Source organism: Amphiura filiformis, chromosome 2, assembly GCF_039555335.1.
Source record: "Amphiura filiformis chromosome 2, Afil_fr2py, whole genome shotgun sequence".
Taxonomy (NCBI): domain Eukaryota; kingdom Metazoa; phylum Echinodermata; class Ophiuroidea; order Amphilepidida; family Amphiuridae; genus Amphiura; species Amphiura filiformis.
Genome location: NC_092629.1, coordinates 95,331,742 through 95,349,621, shown reverse-complemented (window position 1 = coordinate 95,349,621; position 17,880 = coordinate 95,331,742). Strand labels below are relative to the sequence as shown.

Sequence of the window (17,880 nt, the reverse complement as noted above, 5' to 3'; positions counted from 1 at the left end):
GGTTGTCCAGGTTGCTAACTGTACCTCTCTGTGTGTTCATGTCAATGTCAGGAATGCAATAACTCTTGTCAAGATTAAATTCAGATAAAAAAGTCTGATGCTCATGTGATTGTAGTAGTTTTTGAACTTTTTTGGATTTGTTTAATGAATATAAAAAAGTTGATGACATTGTATGAGAGATATTTAAGGGGAGAGGGATGACGTGCAAAGATATGTGGTATGGGTATATTTAATTTAAATGCTGGACACTTCACCTCTCGCATTTTCATTCCCGTACACATTCAACCCAGACACTTTCACCCGTGCATACCATACTTTCACCACTGCACACTTTCACCCCCTAAATTAAGGCACTATTATATGTTCACAACGTAACAAATGACGAAACTACTAAACCCACAGTTACTAGTCTCAGATAGTACCAAGACCTAAACTATTTTGGCAATACAATGACTTTTACTAGTTGAAGCTGCCGACTTTAATTATTATCCAGATCCAGATCAAAGCAGGAAAGAGTGGGCTGTTATGATCAAAAATACTATAAAGGATAATAATTGCATAGAATACCAGTGCCATAGTATATTGATGTATTTAAGGTATTGATTAGATCACCTTATTGAGGCCCTGCATGCTTTTATCGACTGGCTCCAAACAAAGGAGTTGAACCGGTGTCCTTCACCGTAAATATGGCGCAGTGCAGTCCATTCAATCAAATATTGTCATCAACCTATTTGATCGTAGTGCATTTGCTATGTGTGTGAGACGAACTGTCACGGTAGATTGCAATCATGCTTTTGTTGAATGATTTGAGTAGTCCGCCATATTTACGGTATACGTCACATGCACAACCTCTATTGGTCAACTCTTCATCCTCAACTCATCATTATACCAATATGATGCCACCAGTGAGCAATAGAAGCACATTTATTAATATTAAGCACCAATTCTTGTTCATCGCAAGCATCAATTGTTTTTTGGGTTTGCTTTTTACTCTTCATTGCGTTGGATATATTTCAATTATTTGGTTGAAAAATCCAGTTTCAATTTCCTTGCCTACATCAGTTGTTGTTTTCCCCTTGGTCTTATTTATTCAACAGCTCTCGTTAAATTGAACCAGGGAACGTTTAATTTTTAAGTTATCATGACTATCAGTGGCGTAGATTTCTTTTTGACATTGGGGGGGATGAAGTTGGAAAAAAATTCTTGAAATATAGTCAATCCAGCACCCTTTGGCGACAGAATTAGTTTATAATATAAATGCGCGCGAAGCTAAACTGATGAAATATGGTGTAAAAGTAGATTAAGTGGGCGCGAAGCGCGCGAAAAGTTGCACTTTTGGGGCTAAAAATGGGCAAATATGAGGTTAATTTGGTCAGAAACCCATTATCAGGCATCAACATTGGGGGATGATTGTATGGACCATCCCCTGGCAAAATATTGGGGGATAACCCCCCCATCCCCCAGGATCTACGCCTATGATGACTTTATTTTGAATCTGTATTGTCCAAGGTAGCATGTTTTATTATCTCCATATGTTAACATGGTTAGTAATAATAATAAAAAAAGTTGCATTTTGCAGGGAAAAAAATCTTTTGAAATGAAATTGTTTTTCAAAACCCAATTTGTTGGAATTTTTATCATGTTTACACATGTCCCAACTATACCTATTTAGGATCAGCCAAATGTTTATAGGACAATCGAGAAACAATTTTTATGAATTAATGTTGTAATTACAACATGAAATCCACCATAGAGACTTTCTGTCTGCATGTGTAGGTAGGGGTGTATGTGCTATTTTGGTTAAAGTTTCATAAAATTGACACCCTTCCAAAAGTATCACTACTACTGAACTCAAACTTGGTATCAACGATCACTGCATCAACAACTTGAGCTTTCCCACCTGGACTGACCTCCCACGTGACGTTTTGGATGCATCTACTTTACCCTTTAAGACATGACTCATTCAACATTTTACTGCAACAAACAAACCAGCCTCAAATCTACTTGCTACCCACCAATCAGTGATCAGTCTAACGGTCAAAGTGAGGTCTGATTAATTTGAGTATAAAAGATCCAGATCCTAAGGTGAGGGACTTGCGGTTATGGTAGGCCGCAACCGCCACAACGTGGAGCTGCTACGCGTAGCTTACTTTTTGCTCCGCGGAGCCAAATTGACCAATCATGTTAGAGTTTTTCATTATGCGGAGGTAAAATTGACCAATCAAGTACGACTTATTCATTACGTGAAGCGAATTTATTCATTTCTAGAATTGGCATGACGAGCTTCACGTAGTTGCAAGATATCCTCTGTCACAAAAGTTATGATTCAAAAAGTAGTTAATGAAAAGTACGAACCTGCTTATTATTAACAGTGGACTTCGGGTATATATATAAATGCGCATATATAAATGCGCACGTGACATCTACAAGTCGCCATACCGTGTTCAACGATGTAAGGTACCCGGATGTGCACAAATTCCACACGCAAAAGTTATATTTCATTATTTCCGTGCTAAATGGGCGTGGCAATTGGCCATATTGATGACGAAATGTGATTCTTACTGGCATTAAGGTCAGAACTGGGTAGCTGCCGATGATGTTATTTGATAATGTTTGCACGTAGGGAACTTAGGGGCTGTCATTTTCTTCGGAAGGAAGGGGTCATGGATTTATTTATTTGGGAGTCAAGATAAGTATCCCCCCCCCCGTAGTGCCGCCAATGAACATAACTCTGACCCTAATTTTAACTCTAATTATAACGTAAATTGAGAAAACTATAACTTTAGCCCTTTCCGGCATAATGACCCTCTCAAACTAATAGGCTAGATGTCCCCGCCGGACCTCCTCAACTCTATCTAACTTACTCATTCGCTCGCAAATGGACAAAATAACAAATTCAAAATGTGTTTTTAAGCACCTTTTTGTGTCCCCCATGCTAAATCGGTAATCTGTACACCCTTTGTCAACCTTTGACGTATAAACACGTAGATGACTGTACATGATCTAATCATCCCGGCTGGAAGCTGTTGAGGAAGACTCGTATACTATACATCACGCTCATACGTTATATGACAATCTGACGTACAATCACGTATGTGATCCATGCTTTGAGGTTTATTCAGCTAGTAAGTTAGATCCGTCATACACATTATTGTCATGGTATTATATTGTAATTGTATACGTCAATTTTGTTCAGTTTGATTCAACCGGCTTATAAAGTTTTACTTTACACGGAAGGGGAAAGTGAGCAAAAAACAATTAATTTATGAGTGTAAAAGGGGGGAGGGGTGGTTTTGGGGAAGGGGGGGCAAATAATATTTATAAAATTATAAGTAAGGCGAGAAAGAGAGAAACCCTGTTCTACGGGCGAACGGACCTTTCAAGTAGGGTCGGTCGGTCGGTTGGTATTAAAAAAAAAAATTAAATAACCCAAAAAATCACAAAAATCTGTAAATAAATTTCAATTTGAGAAAATACAAAAAAAGTTGTCCTGAAATTTCCGAAATTTGGGGTCGGCATTCATTTGTACAGGAAAAATTTGTTTCCCAATTTGTTCAAAATAGAACAGGGTTTTCGTTTTTCGTCGAATGAATAAATAAATAAATAAATAAATAAATAAATAAATAAATAAATAAATAAATAAATAAATAAATAAATAAATAAATAAATAAATAAATATAAAAATAAACATTAGTTATGTTTGGACCTGGGGGATGCTGTGCAATAATCATGATCCTTTGATATCCATGATTTATCCTTGCAAATTTATAGCATCGAACCTCCAGCCAATGTTCCTTGCCAGTGCTAGCCACGAAACAAGGTCACAACTGTAGCCACTCCTTCAATGATCGCCATTTCAGTGATTGACAGTGAAGTCTACTGATTAAGTCTAAAGATGGACATGCAGTCATAAGAAAATCATCCAGTATTGTACATAAGTATAGCCTAGCAGCCTCAGAGTGGTGGTAAACCATGCACACAATTCTGCGATCTGTTGTATTGCCGGGAGCTAATTTGTACAACTGGTGCGGCATGGCCTGTGCTATAAACTGTCTGCTATACTTATATGAGGGAATTCGATCATGAGCTTCTGCAAACCAGTTCGGATTTACTTTATATACTAGTAGTAGGCCATCCGTATTATTTTAAAGTCAGCAACATTCAGCAATATGATCACTGTGATATTATGACAGTGTCAGTACCCGGGATCAGTACCGTGGGTGTCAGTGATTTGGCCTGACACAGTAGACCGAGGCTGGGGGTAGTGCGAGATTTAACTTATTATGGGTTGTTGTTGAGTTCCTACGGGAAGATCATTTAAAACAAACAAATACGCCTAACACATGACACAGGCATGCAAGGTAACATTGACCATACACTCATCAAGTAATGGTATTGATCCTGTACAACTGGTCGTTGTTTATTTACATTCGGTTCATTTAAATCCCCATTCACTCGGTCGGACATCCGGGAACATTGTCCCCTTCGTCCCCTTTGCACAAGCGCGCGCATAGCAACCAGCTTGAGAAAGGGGAACTGCACATGCACACACTAGTTTTACAAGGCTATTTCCCCTTTGTGACATATCAGCTCTACCAAGAGAATATGGTAAACATTAATAATTTGGCAAGAGTTTTCTCTCTCTGGAACGGGGATGCATCCACTGGCTCCGTGTAATGAAAAGATCTAATATGATTGGTCAATTTAGCTCCGTGAAGCGAAAAGTAAGCTACGTGTAGCAGCTCCACATTGTGGCGGTTGCGGCCAGCCATGCGGTGAGCTGAAGGATGTTGAGGTTAAGGGACATCTTAGGGTCAAATGAAATTAGTAATTGATCATTAACTAGGATAGTTAAAATATTTCTTATGGGAAGGGGAAGTGGGAGTGTCAAGGACAATTCGGTCAAAGGTCATCAAGGGGTCATGTACAAAAATGTGAAATTACAGGAATGGCTCTGCTTATGAAAATACTTGCTGGAAGGTATGGGAGGAACAATGTTTAAATACAAACAGTTCTTCCAAGGTCAAATGTCATCCAGAAGCTAAATTGTTTTGATTTGACTGGAACTTGGTAGAAATAACCATGAGGTGAAATCATAAAATCATCTTTTTGCCCCAGATCATACTGGAGGAATAATTTTGATGTGAAATTCTTTATTTTTTGGAGTGTCAGTCACATGCAACATGGGATTTGCAATCATTGTTCAGAATAAATAAAACAATTCAGGGGAGGCTAATGCACCATCGGTGCTCTTGTTTATTTTACTTCATGATTTCGGCTTAAAATGGACAGGAAAAATCTTGTTATTATTGCTTCTTTGTGTTGTTTCGCTTTTGCTGAACTTGATTGCTTCTGTATATCCGCAAGATTTCAGAGCGTTGTTGTATTTGTCAGCTGCTGCATTGAATATCACCTCATTAGAAGACAAGTTGGAAACTCTTTTTCCAATGGCTGCCGGTATGTTCTTGGTTATTACAGTAGGGTGGTTGGATTTAGTGTTGATGTAGACTGGTGGGTTGTTAGGTTTGCGATATGGTTTATGACTCCCATCCCTGAGGTCTAAGTGGGCATCGAGAAAGTTTACCGATTTTAGGTTAGTTTCTACTGTTATTTTGAGACCGAATTGTTGGAATTGCTTGGTGATTTGCTTTCTTATTCTGTCCGCTTAGCTTCCGGAGCACCTTCTTAATACCGCAAGTCCGTCATCTCGGTACAAACCGACACTTTCTATGCCCAGGTTGGATTCTAGTTCGTGGAGTATAAATAAACCTACGAGCTCACATACTTCCGCTCCATCGAAGGCGCCCATGGCCACGTCAAATGCGCTGTTGGTTTCCCGTTTCATCCACGCTCTGCCGTCGTTGTCAAAGAGCAGGGTCTTTCTAGAATGCATAATGGTGTCATATTCCAGTTCTGTTATTTTCGTGAACGTTTTTGCCCATTCTAGTATCTTCTTGAGGAGGTTCTCAGAAATTGACGGAAAATAGTCTACAATGTCAAATGTGATTTAAAAGTCATACCCGATGACTCCCCTTTTTTTTAGTTGCGGCTACCCAATGACCCCCTTTTTTTGGTTGCGGCTACCCAATGGCCCCCTTTTTTCTAGATTTTCTAGAATAGCATCAAAATGCAACAAAATAATGCCGAAACTTTCAAATGTTGCTCCATTTTTTCAAAATTATGCCGAAACTTTCTAAATTTTGCTCCATTTTTTCAAAATTTTCTACCCGATGACCCTTTTTTTTAAATCTTATACTCAATGACCCCCTTTTTTATTTTGTTTGTACCCAATGACCCCCTTTTTTAAAATAACGCTTTATTACCGATAGGCCCCTTACATACCCGTCACTTCTAAAGTTGGGTGCCCCCCCCCCGGGCCCGTGCCTAAAAACTGCACAGTCGGGTTGGTTGAAGGCGTAGGATATGCCTTCGCATGTGATTATTTTAGGCATTGCTTGAAGGCAGCTCCTCGGCCCAAAAGCATGTGAAAATCATAGTAGGCCTACTGCGAGCCCGCTGATATAAAGCTCTGATAGGCCTATGCAGGGCCCGTCACATGTCACCAAAGTCAGTATTAACACGGAGTCAATGCTGACATCAATCCATGCATGCTTAGTATGTCTCAAGTCTTACAAAGTATCAGCATGGTCAGTGGACCAGTGTAACATTTAAAATTTTGCATATTGAGTTCGGGCCTTTTTTTTGTTGTTGTTTAATTAAAGCAATGATATATTACGGTATAAAAATGATGCACCAAATGGCTTCAAGTGGACCTTCATTTCCCCCTTCAGACACCCACCCCTACGTATGCGTAAACAACTGGCCGTTTTCCATTTTGTTTCAGACACCGGTACACTTTAGGCCTATATTGTTTGAAGTAATAACTTAATAATTAGGCCTACAGTAATAGTGAATAATGGTCCACGAATGGGATGGCTTCGATTGGGCCTTCATTTTCACACATTTCCGAACTTTATCTAACTAAAATTTTACACAATAGTGCATCAAAATTGTCCACCAAATGTATAAAGAAGTTACCCTTTCCTTCATGCTTTGGATACCCAGAACTTTATTTTTAAAGCAATTGAATTTATACAATAATAGTGAAAACTTGTCCACGAATGGGAAATGAGCCCTCATGGTCATTTCACAAATTTTTCGCTCTTTCAAACTCAAATTTTAGACAATAATAGTGTCAAAATGGTCCTCCAAATGGCTTCAATTAGGTCTTCATTTTGCACAAGTGTGTTGCTTCTGAGGGGGGCACATCCCCCCTCAGACACCCCCCTGCGTCGCACAAGAAATTGAATTTATACAATAATATTGAAAAACTTGTCCACAAATGGGAAATGAACCGTTATGGTCATTTCACAAATTTTCCGCTCTTTCAAAGTAAAATTTTACACAACAATAGTGTTAAAATGGTCCTCCAAATGGCCTCAATTAGGTCTTCATTTAGCAAAGGTTTCTCACTTCTATTATTTATACTTTCTTTAAGCAGGGTAATCCCAACAATGAAAACACTAATCTTCCTGGGGCCCTGTAAGAGCCGTACATTTACCAATTAAAATACAACATAAATATAATTCATACTGAGTACATGAGGAAAAATATACATACTTGAAAATGAATAATTATGAATACATTATGAACTTATGCTGATGAATTTAGGGGGGCACATCCCCCTCAGACACCCCCTGCGTCACACAAGCAATTGAATTTATACAATAATATTGAAAAACTTGTCCACGAATGAGAAATGAACCATCATGGTCATTTCACAAATTTTCCGCTCTTACAAATTAAAATTTACACAATAGTGTTAATTAATGGTCTACCAAATGGCCTCAATTAGGTCTTCATTTTGCAAAAGTTTGTCACTTCGCGATGACCGCTTCGCGGCCATATGGTTGGTCGCCCTCTACAAATCTCATCCCTATTTTGCGTCACCCGTATTTTTGTCTCTCTGGATCCGCGGCTGATGACTGATAGGTTACGTGCAGTAGATCTTAAGCGTTTACAGCGTCTCCAAAACAAGGCCCCATGGTTAGTTTTTAATTGTGGCCGAGACCAGCCCTCTGCCGGCTTGTTGCAGGAATTGCATTGGCTCCCTGTTAATGAGCGAATTCAGTATAAGATCCTGTTGTATATTTACAAATGTCTCCATGGTGCAGCTCCTTATTTGGAAGAACTTATTTGTTTACAACGAATTAATGATCCCCTTGGTGCTATACGCCGACTCCGTCCTCATGCCACGGCTGTTTGATGTATATAGAATTGGCTTCATTATTAACTAAATGCAAACTATAGATGGCGCTATTTATCCTAAATCATATTTCTTTATTTGCAAGGGTTAGGTGATTAATACCGCCATTAAAACAGTTGGAATAGGTGAAACAAGCAACAAGGAAATTTTATAAACATATTTTATCAAACAATAAAAGGAATTATTTGTATTAAAAGCTTGAAAGGGTAATTTCCAGTAATTAAATAGCGCCACCAATTTTGTCATTAATAGATACATTTTATATCCGAAAAAGCTTTAAAAATACTATAAAAGTGAATAATTTTGTAAAAGAGGGAAATTAAAGTAGAGAACGATTCAAAAGCATCTGTATACTTTAGCACGATATCACTTGTAGCTGTTTAAGCCTAAAATTTGGCTATACATGATGTTTTGTTTGAAAAACTAATAAATGATCCCATCAAACAACCGTGATGCCGACTGCACCCGTCTCTACACTCTGAGATCTCACAAAAAGGTGGGTGATTCTTCCTTTCCTGTGATCCTCGCATTTGGAATAACGTGCCTATGGAGATCCGTGAAGCGGAATCTGTGTCTTGCTTCAAGCGTATCTTGAAAACATTTTTATTCCCATGTTGAATTTTTGTTGCTCACTTTTTCATTTTGTTTTTGATTTGTTTTTTCATTGTAAAGCGCTGTGTTCTTTGTAGAGCGCTTATAAACGCTTGTATAGAATAGAATAGAACATAGGGCCATTTATCCCCATAGGACTAACACCAATGTTACCCGTAGGGAAGAACTCTGAAAGTTTCATAGGGAAGACAGACTTGGACTATCTAAGAATCACTTCTAGGTTCTTAATTATTTGTATAGAATGAAATTGTTCTACAGATAGTATGATAGTCTCATGGCAAAGTATGGACATTATCACTGAACTATTGCATATCTATTTGAGGATTTGGATCGACATTTAAAGGGAAGGCAATCTGGGACAAGTTTCTATTCACAGAACTGTTAAGTTAGCTAATGCATTGGTTGTTCTGTCTTCCCTTAGAATCCCAAATGATTAAGGTCCATTCATACTATGCCGCAACTACTTTGCGGTGCTGTGCCGATATATCGATTACCTTTTGTCGCACTCAACACAACTCGTCGCATTTCCAAGTGTAAATACATTTAACTCTATAGCGATATATTGAAGTACGATGCAGTGTAGTATGAATGGACTTTTAGGTGTGCCAAACTGAAAAAAGAAGGTCTTTGTATAAATATAGAATGCAGAAAACAGCTGTGTGTGCATAAATTATAGTATGACCATTATATTCACTATTACATACAAGGAAGAATTACTGACCCTAATTCTTCCCTTTTTATGATCAAGCATTCCCTTGTTTCCCTCAACTTCATTATTGTATAATAGGGATTGGGAAAAAGCAATGCTGCCATAATAACAATTCTTCTGTAAATTAACTTAGATGAGCCAGTTGCGTACCCAGACCGCTCCTACCCTGGGGGCAGGAGAAAAGGCGAATTTTGCCACCTCTTTCAAAAGATTTGCCTTTTTTCGATGGTTTGAAAAAGTGAAGAGAAAAAAAAAAAAAAAAAAAAGATAATAGGCACTAGCAACCTAAAAACTTTTTTAAATTTTCATATATATTATTCCATTCCATTTGTTTCAGAATTTTAAACATTGAAAATTGCCTGCCCTTTTTCTTTAAAGTTCTTTTTACCGCACTTCCGCTGCTGTTGCCCTTCCTTTTGCGGCCTCCTGCTTTAACATAGGGGAGCCATGCCCAAATGCCCTTACACTCATGATTTCATCAAAATAGCCCCATATCCATGATTACATTGTATACATGCACCAGTTATAGGAATATTTTCAGACTTGGAAAATATGGGAGGACATCAATGTTTTCTGGTTTCGTTACATAAAGTTCTCATCACCGTTTTTGAACAATTTTGTTTAATATGAGTGTACAAACAGCTTTAGTATGATTTCCCTCAAAAATAGATTAAAATCAACCTTTATGTGTCAAACTTCCGGGAGCACTTCAATATGAAGTGTTATGCACCAGAATGTAAAAGCTCTTCCTTCATTTGACACTCCAGACGTCTTGAGTAACAAGTTTGCTCTTTCTTTCAACGAAAAAGTGGTCAAGATCCGATCTGGTATTGATAATAATGTTGTTGTATCTGATCATAAGGATTTGTCTATACGTCATGATATCGCTCAGAATATAGGTGTCAATCTCGAGACCCACATGTCAAGTTTCAAATTGCTCGATGACAGCGAGGTTCATGAGATTGTGGCCAGTTCTGCAGACAAGACCTGTAATCTTGATTGTGTTCCTACTTGGTTGCTAAAGAGCACTATCAGTATTGTTTTACCTTATATTGCTGAAATTGTAAATACATCACTTCAATGTGGTGTTTTCCCAAGTGAGTTGAAACAAGCTATTGTGACACCTATACTAAAGAAATCTTCTTTAGATTGGAACGACCTTACCAATTATAGGCCTGTCTCAAATGTCAACTATATTGGTAAAGTGATTGAGAAAGCAGCCATATCTCAGATCAATGAGCACATTGAGAGTAACGGTCTGGACGAAAGTTTGCAGTCAGCTTACAAATGCAGGCATAGCACTGAGACTGCTTTGCTTGTTGTCAAAAACGACATCATGACTGCCATTGACGAGAACCAAGCTGTTTTCTTAGTCATGCTCGATCTTTCTGCTGCCTTTGATACCATTGACCACACAATTTTGTTTAACAGACTTGAATGTGACTTTGGTATCAAAGGCACAGCACTCGAGTGGTTTCAATCTTATATGACTGATCGTAATTTTCAAGTATGTGTTGGTGGTAATATGTCTGAAAGGCACTATCTCAAATTTGGAGTGCCTCAGGGCTCTATAATCGGCCCTAAGATATTCACAATGTACTCCCAACCTGTTGCTAACATCATTCGTAAATTTGGCATCCAGTTTCATATTTATGCCGATGACATCCAATTGTATGTTTGTTTTAATCCCACAATACCTGGTGATAGTGCTTGCGCTTTATTTAAGCTAACTGCTCGTGTTGACGAAATACATCGCTGGATGAACAGCAATAAGTTGAAATTAAATCAATCCAAAACTGAATTCTTTATTGCCGCCTCTCAACATAATATGAACAGATTACAGGACACTGAAATCCACATTGGATCTGACATCATTCGTTCCTCTAACACAGTAAAAACCTGGGTGTTATTTTTGACTCTACCATGAACATGTCATCTCATATCACATCATTATGTCGCTCTATAAATTTCTCTCTTTGGAACATATCTCGTATAAGAAGATTCATCAACAGGGACACAACCAGCCATGCCATGCGAGCCCTTGTTCTGTCCAGATTAGACTATGCCAACTCACTCTTAATTGGATGCAACTCTAGCAACATCACCCGCCTTCAGAGATTGCAGAACAGGGCTGCTCGCATAATCTTCCAAGTTGCTCGCCGCCATTCTACAACTCCTCTTCTCGCTAGTCTTCATTGGCTCCCAGTTAAAGATAGAATCGCCTTCAAGACACTTTTGTACATTTTCAAGTCACTTAATGATCAGGCTCCTTCATACCTCACAGACTGCATTACCATATATGAATCAGGTAGACCAGGTCTACGATCTGCTGCAGACACCACACGTCTTGCCATCCCTCGGAATCACCGGGTGGTTGGTGGTGGGGCTTTCAGCATTGCTGGTCCCAAACTTTGGAACAACTTGCCATCATCCATACGGTCATGTCCCACTGTCAGCAGTTTCAAGAGCCATCTTAAGACTCATTTGTTCACCTCATAAGATTTTTTGTTGTTGTTTTCCTCTTTTCTTTTTGTGTAAAGTGCTATGTTCATATTCCTTGAATTTGTAATAGCGCTATATAAGTGCTGGTATTATTATTATTATGAAATGGATAAAGGTGCAGGGCTGACACTTCCACAGTAAGGGAGTTGCATTCGGTGAGAGCAAAATTGAAAACATAATGGGGTCATTTGATGAGAGCATGATATTTGGCATTCGGTGAGATGACAGATATACAAGGTATGGGGTCATTGGGTGAGAAATGGACCGTTTGGATACAAATTAAGGAATTGGGTGAGAATATGAACTAGAAGGCTATATATTTGTACACAAATACGGCTATACCCGCATGTTATCGGTGTACCCAAACTTACAGTCCTTATTTGCTGAGGACTTAAAATAAACAAATTGTAAAAACTCGCCCAATTGTTCAGAAAATGTGTAAAAAGTGAAAGCCCAAGTCACAAGCTTTAATTGAATGTAGGTTGCACTGTCGTAGCACGTACAATAAAGAAATTGTAAAAAGTCCCCTCGCAGGGGAGTCGTCTCTCTAGGGGAAAACTGTTCCGGAAGGAGTATGTAATTTAAATGGAACAGCTATTTCAGAGGGAGTATGTAAATTAAACGGAACAGCCTATTCTGGGGCCATTTCAGAGGGAGTATGTAAATTAAATGGAACAGCCAATGGGTATGTAATTTAACTGGAACAGCCTTAACGCTTCACGCTGGTATTTCCAATTACCATCATATAATATTATAATACGGATCTGTCTTACGTGTTTGGGGTGGGTGGGTGTATGTTAGTAACAATATAATTCTCAGGTGCTATCTGTGTACAAATTCTGAGCCCGGAAGCTGCTTTATTTGATGAGAAACGGCCGGCCATTTGTTTTAACATTTGGGGCCCTGGGGCCCATAATATTTGACTTCTGAGGCCCATGTACATATGTTAAAGTATAATTCTCTAGTGTTATCAGTAGACTCAAGCTGGGCGCTGTAGCTGCTTTATTTACTGAGTAATGGCCGGCCCTATGTTTTAGCGTTTGGGGCCCTGGGGCCCATATTATGTAATATGTGGGGCTCATATGTACATATAACAATGTAATTCTCAGGTGCAATCTGTGTACAAACTCTGAGCCCTAAAGCTGCTTTAATTGACGAGAAATGGCCGGCCCTTTGTTTTAACATGTGGGGCCCTGGGGCCCATAATTTTTGACTTATGAGGCTCATGTATATATGTTTAAGTATAATTCTCTAGTTCTATCAGTAGACTCAAGCTGGGCATTGTAGCTGCTTTATTTACCGAGTAACGGCCAGCCCTATTTTTTAGCGTTTGGGGCCCTGGGGCCCATGTTGTGTGACACACGGGGCTCATATATACATATAACAATATAATGCTTAAGACCTATTAGTGTACCAAATCTGAACCCTGTAGCTACTTTATTTGCTGAGAAACGGCCGGCCCTTTGTTTTAACATTTGGGCCTCTGGGGCCCCTAGCCTTGAACATCTAGGGCCAAAATGGGCAAAAGGCACATCTACAATTTAGGGCTTATACATGTGCCACATATGAGCCCTAGTGCCATTATAGCTTTAGAGCTAGCCTTGTCAATCTGTTGCCCCTTATTTTTAACATTTGGGGCCCTGGGGCCCATAATATATAACATATGGGGCTCAAGTATACTTGTTTTTATAGAGTACCCCTGGGGCTATCAGTGTACCAACTCACGGCCCTGAGGCTGCTTCATCTGATGAGAAACGGCATGGTTTGTGTTTTTACATTTGGGCCCCTGGGGCCCGTGACCATTGACCTCTGGGGCCGAGATGGGCAAAAGGCACATCTGCGGGGTAGGGCCCATAAGTGTACCACATATGGGCCCTGGGGCCTTTGTAGTTTTAGCGCTAGCCTTGTCAGAATGATGTGTTTGATGGAGGAGAAGGAGGAGAAGAAGATGAAACCCAAGGATAAGAAGATACCCTGCATGCGCTGCATGCGGGTATAAAGAGAACCAAAAGAAGCCTTGAACATTGAATTTCTAGTTCTAAATGACTTCAAGTGGTTTCCAGTGGTAACAAAATCAGTGATAAACATGATAAAGGAACGTTGCTGTTCAGATTGTAAAATAAGGGTCTTAGAGTGACAAATTGAATGGAAAAATAAAGGGTCTTTGAATTGGTTATCAGCAGAGCGTGTGTTTGGAATAACATATGGGGTGTTTGGGTGACAGTGATTCTGAAAAAATGAGCCTTAACAGCCCTCCATATAGACGTCAACTACAAAATGGGAGTGCTCCAAGGACACATTTAGGATTATTTGATGTGCAAATGCTTTAGCTAGTAGAATTAGGAGATATTTTTGAGTATTCTTAGGTTTTGCATGGGGGGGGGGTGTCTTTTGATTCCTTATTCAAAACTGTGTTTTCTGGTGCTTAAACTTTGTTTACTTGAAGTTTGTCATGATTCTAGCTCTTTAGTCTGCATCTCTTCTTTTAGAACTTAGCTAATGATGCGGGATAATTGCGTGCATGGTCGCGAAGGCTTCGCTTTATGCACGGACGCAAATTAGATTCCATGTACGCGTTTGAGACTATTGCAAGACCATGCAAAGCAGAGGAAAGCTCAGTTTGTTGGGTGGGCTCTCACTGTGAAAATGTTTATACACGCATGGGGACTACCATGTGGGTTGCTGGTCAGCATTGCCATCATGTACAATATGCGTTCCTGACTGTCAAAAACGTTGACTGTTAACAACGTTAAAATTCAACCTAACCAGATTTCAACCTATAGGTTGATTGAAATCGAGTTGAAATTTCAAAATTGGCAACATTGATTGGCGTTTGAAAACCCGCACATTAACTTATTTCAACGTTGTTTCAAAGGTGATCAACCCATATTTATGTGATTGTGACTTGTATTATTATTATTAGCATTATCAGTACAAAAATGACTGTAGGTTTTTCCTGTCATTGTTCAAGTTCCATGTTTCTTGGTAGCTTGCGATATGTCTACAGGTATTTGCGCAATAAACATTTCATATCAATCGAATAAATTGAATTACATGATTATAATGCGACTTAATGCGGCTTGCTCCTATATCTGGGTGATGGAAAAATGCAATATATATTATTTCTAATCCTTACATAAAGTTGAAACATTAATAATAGAATAATGTTCTTGGTCAACAGAAACCCTTCAGTCCCAAAGTCATGGTGTCGATATGCCGTCATGATATGAGATGAGCACATTTGTGAAATTAGAAAATTCCAGATGAAATGAAATATATAAACCTAATCATTATGATTTTATTCGGATGTTTTACTGAATATGCAAGGAGCTGACTACAATGTACTAAAGTCGGGTCAATTGGTTCATTAGGAGGAAGATACACGGTTGAAATCAGTATTGGGTTTGTTACTGCTTTAAAATAACACAAAATTGTTTTAAATAGTTATTTGTAGCAGCAGCAATGTTAAAATAAATCAGCGAGGAATATAGACTGTACACAAAGGGGGGGGGGGTCTCTTGAAGAAAAAAGAGAAATATTTTTATAGAACTTTTAACATTATGGCCTGAAGATTTAAACTTTTGACCCCTATATTATTCTATCGGACCAGGGGTTCATTATATAATAGATTAATCTAGGATCATAGGATCAAGATACAGTTTTTAATTGGTAAAATTGAATTTAGTAAACCAGAATTTGTTTAAAATACAGTAATTTCCAATTTATCCTTAAAAGACAGTTTCATGGAAGCAGAATTTAAATTGTTGTACACATCCCACTTCAGGTAAGCGTTTAACCAAAAATAGATAAACAAGACAAGATATCCCAGTATAGCCTGAGACTAGTCTCACAGAAAATATAGGGTCCCAGGGCAGGGTGTAGTTATTGTTTGTATTGTGTAATATGCCAAGATATGTAATTTTGAAAGTAGTGTTATGGTCAATAATTGTCAGAATATTGTGAATCTTGTATCGGTTGTTTATTCCACGATTTTATGTTGTTGAACTTAATTCCACATTTCCCCACACCCCCATCAAAGTATTTCTCAACACTCCATTAGTGTGTTGTTGTTGTTTTAGTTGTCTCATGTTGGTTCCACTTTTACAGTCACCTACACCACTACTATCAAGAATATATGACTGCTTTCTCTAAACCCGAATCAAAGAATGTCCCTTTTCTTTCCCTCAAAACAATTTATATTATTCCAGTCGCGTCTCGCTTGTTAGACTCGCGTAAGCTTAGACACGCTGGACGCTGAAAGCCCATGCAAATGATAATTAAAAATTAAGATCTAATGATCAATTGGATTGATCATGACATTCATCGAAAACGGTCGTGTCATACACCTTCCACAATCAAACACATTTCTCTTGCATTTGATCATCTTCTACTCTCAGGGCCGTTCCTAGGGATTTTGCCGCCCTTGGCAAAGCCTCTCCCTGCCGCCCCACCAAAGCATACCAAAAAAGTGTTAAGGGGGTTACACCCCTTGAAAACTCATCGGTTTATTTTTTTTTCAGTGTCGGAGCTAGAGTTTGTGGCGCCCAGGACTAAGGGTGCATAATGACGCCCCCCTATAAAAAAAAATCTTGAAACAATTGCGCGCGGAGCGAGCGAAAATGCGAACAAATAGGGCTTACCACTAAATAATTTTGGTTATAATGAAATTGACTTTCATCACTTGGAGGGGCGCAGAATCGATGCTGAATTGGTCAATTCGGCGCCCCCTATGATTTTGTGCGAAATGCGAGCGAAGCGCGCGAAAATTTTGACTTTCATCACTTGGAGGGGCGCAGAATCGATGCTGAATTGGTCGATTCGGCGACCCCTAATGGCGGCGCCTGCCCTTTTCTTTAACTTTCTCAATTCCCGTTTTTTTCTTTTTGCGCCCTTTTTTAGCGCCCCTCTGCGTTTGCCGCCCTAGGCGACCACCTTACCTGGCCTAATGGTAGGAACGGCCCTGTCTACTCTTCCTTAGAAAAAAATCATTATAATACCAAATCTAAACACCATGGAATTCATCACGTCCAAGCTCACATTGGGCGCCCCATTCCTTTTTTAAAGGAATTTTTATTGTTAATTCCACTTTTAAAGTCACCTAATCGTGCAGAAAATTCCGGCTGATGGCAACACATATCTTAATGACAGTGAGCTTAACGCAAGCTTAAAGTGCAATACCCATACTATATAATAGCTCTGTTCAGGAGCACTCGTAATTCATGGACGTCTCTGATTTCAAAGACGGGTCTGTGGAATCACATACGTTGAGCTTTGTTGACAGCTGGGCACTCGATGCAGCACATCGGAACGAAGCTGAGTATATTAGAATAAGGTTTCCTATGTTTAGCAAGTATCTACCTGTGCAAAAATTATATCTATCTGTGCAAATTCTGACAAATGGTCCCAGGACACACTTAGATTGCAATGGCCAAAATCAAAGGTGTTTTGAAGTAAAAAAATCCCAAGAGTACCCGAGCCTGCGCTCTAATTCATGAATTGGATAGTAAAATTAGCAGGCACTCAACTTGGGCTAGCTACAACCCTGACAAGGTCTACTCACAAAATTGTTCCCACTGTGCTGGCACGTTCACCAAAATTAATAATATTGTTTGCGGCTAGATTTTGAAACTAGGGAGTATATGATTTATGAGACGTCTCTGAAATATATATGATACTGTTATGTGACATGACGTGTCAAGAGTATTTGATATCAGAGACGTCCTTGAATTATGAGTACCCCCGAACTGAGCTCGTTGATAATGTGGTCATGTTTATACCAGCTACATCCACC

At 39.0% G+C, this 17,880-nt stretch overlaps 1 protein-coding gene across 1 annotated transcript; it reads left to right on the top strand.

The window, feature by feature from the left end:
- Positions 1-11,516: 11,516 nt before the first annotated feature.
- On the top strand, positions 11,517-12,086 carry LOC140145172 (uncharacterized). The gene has a single exon (XM_072166949.1). It carries the CDS (start codon positions 11,517-11,519, stop codon positions 12,084-12,086), a length of 570 nt encoding a protein of 189 aa, XP_072023050.1.
- Positions 12,087-17,880: the final 5,794 nt, after the last annotated feature.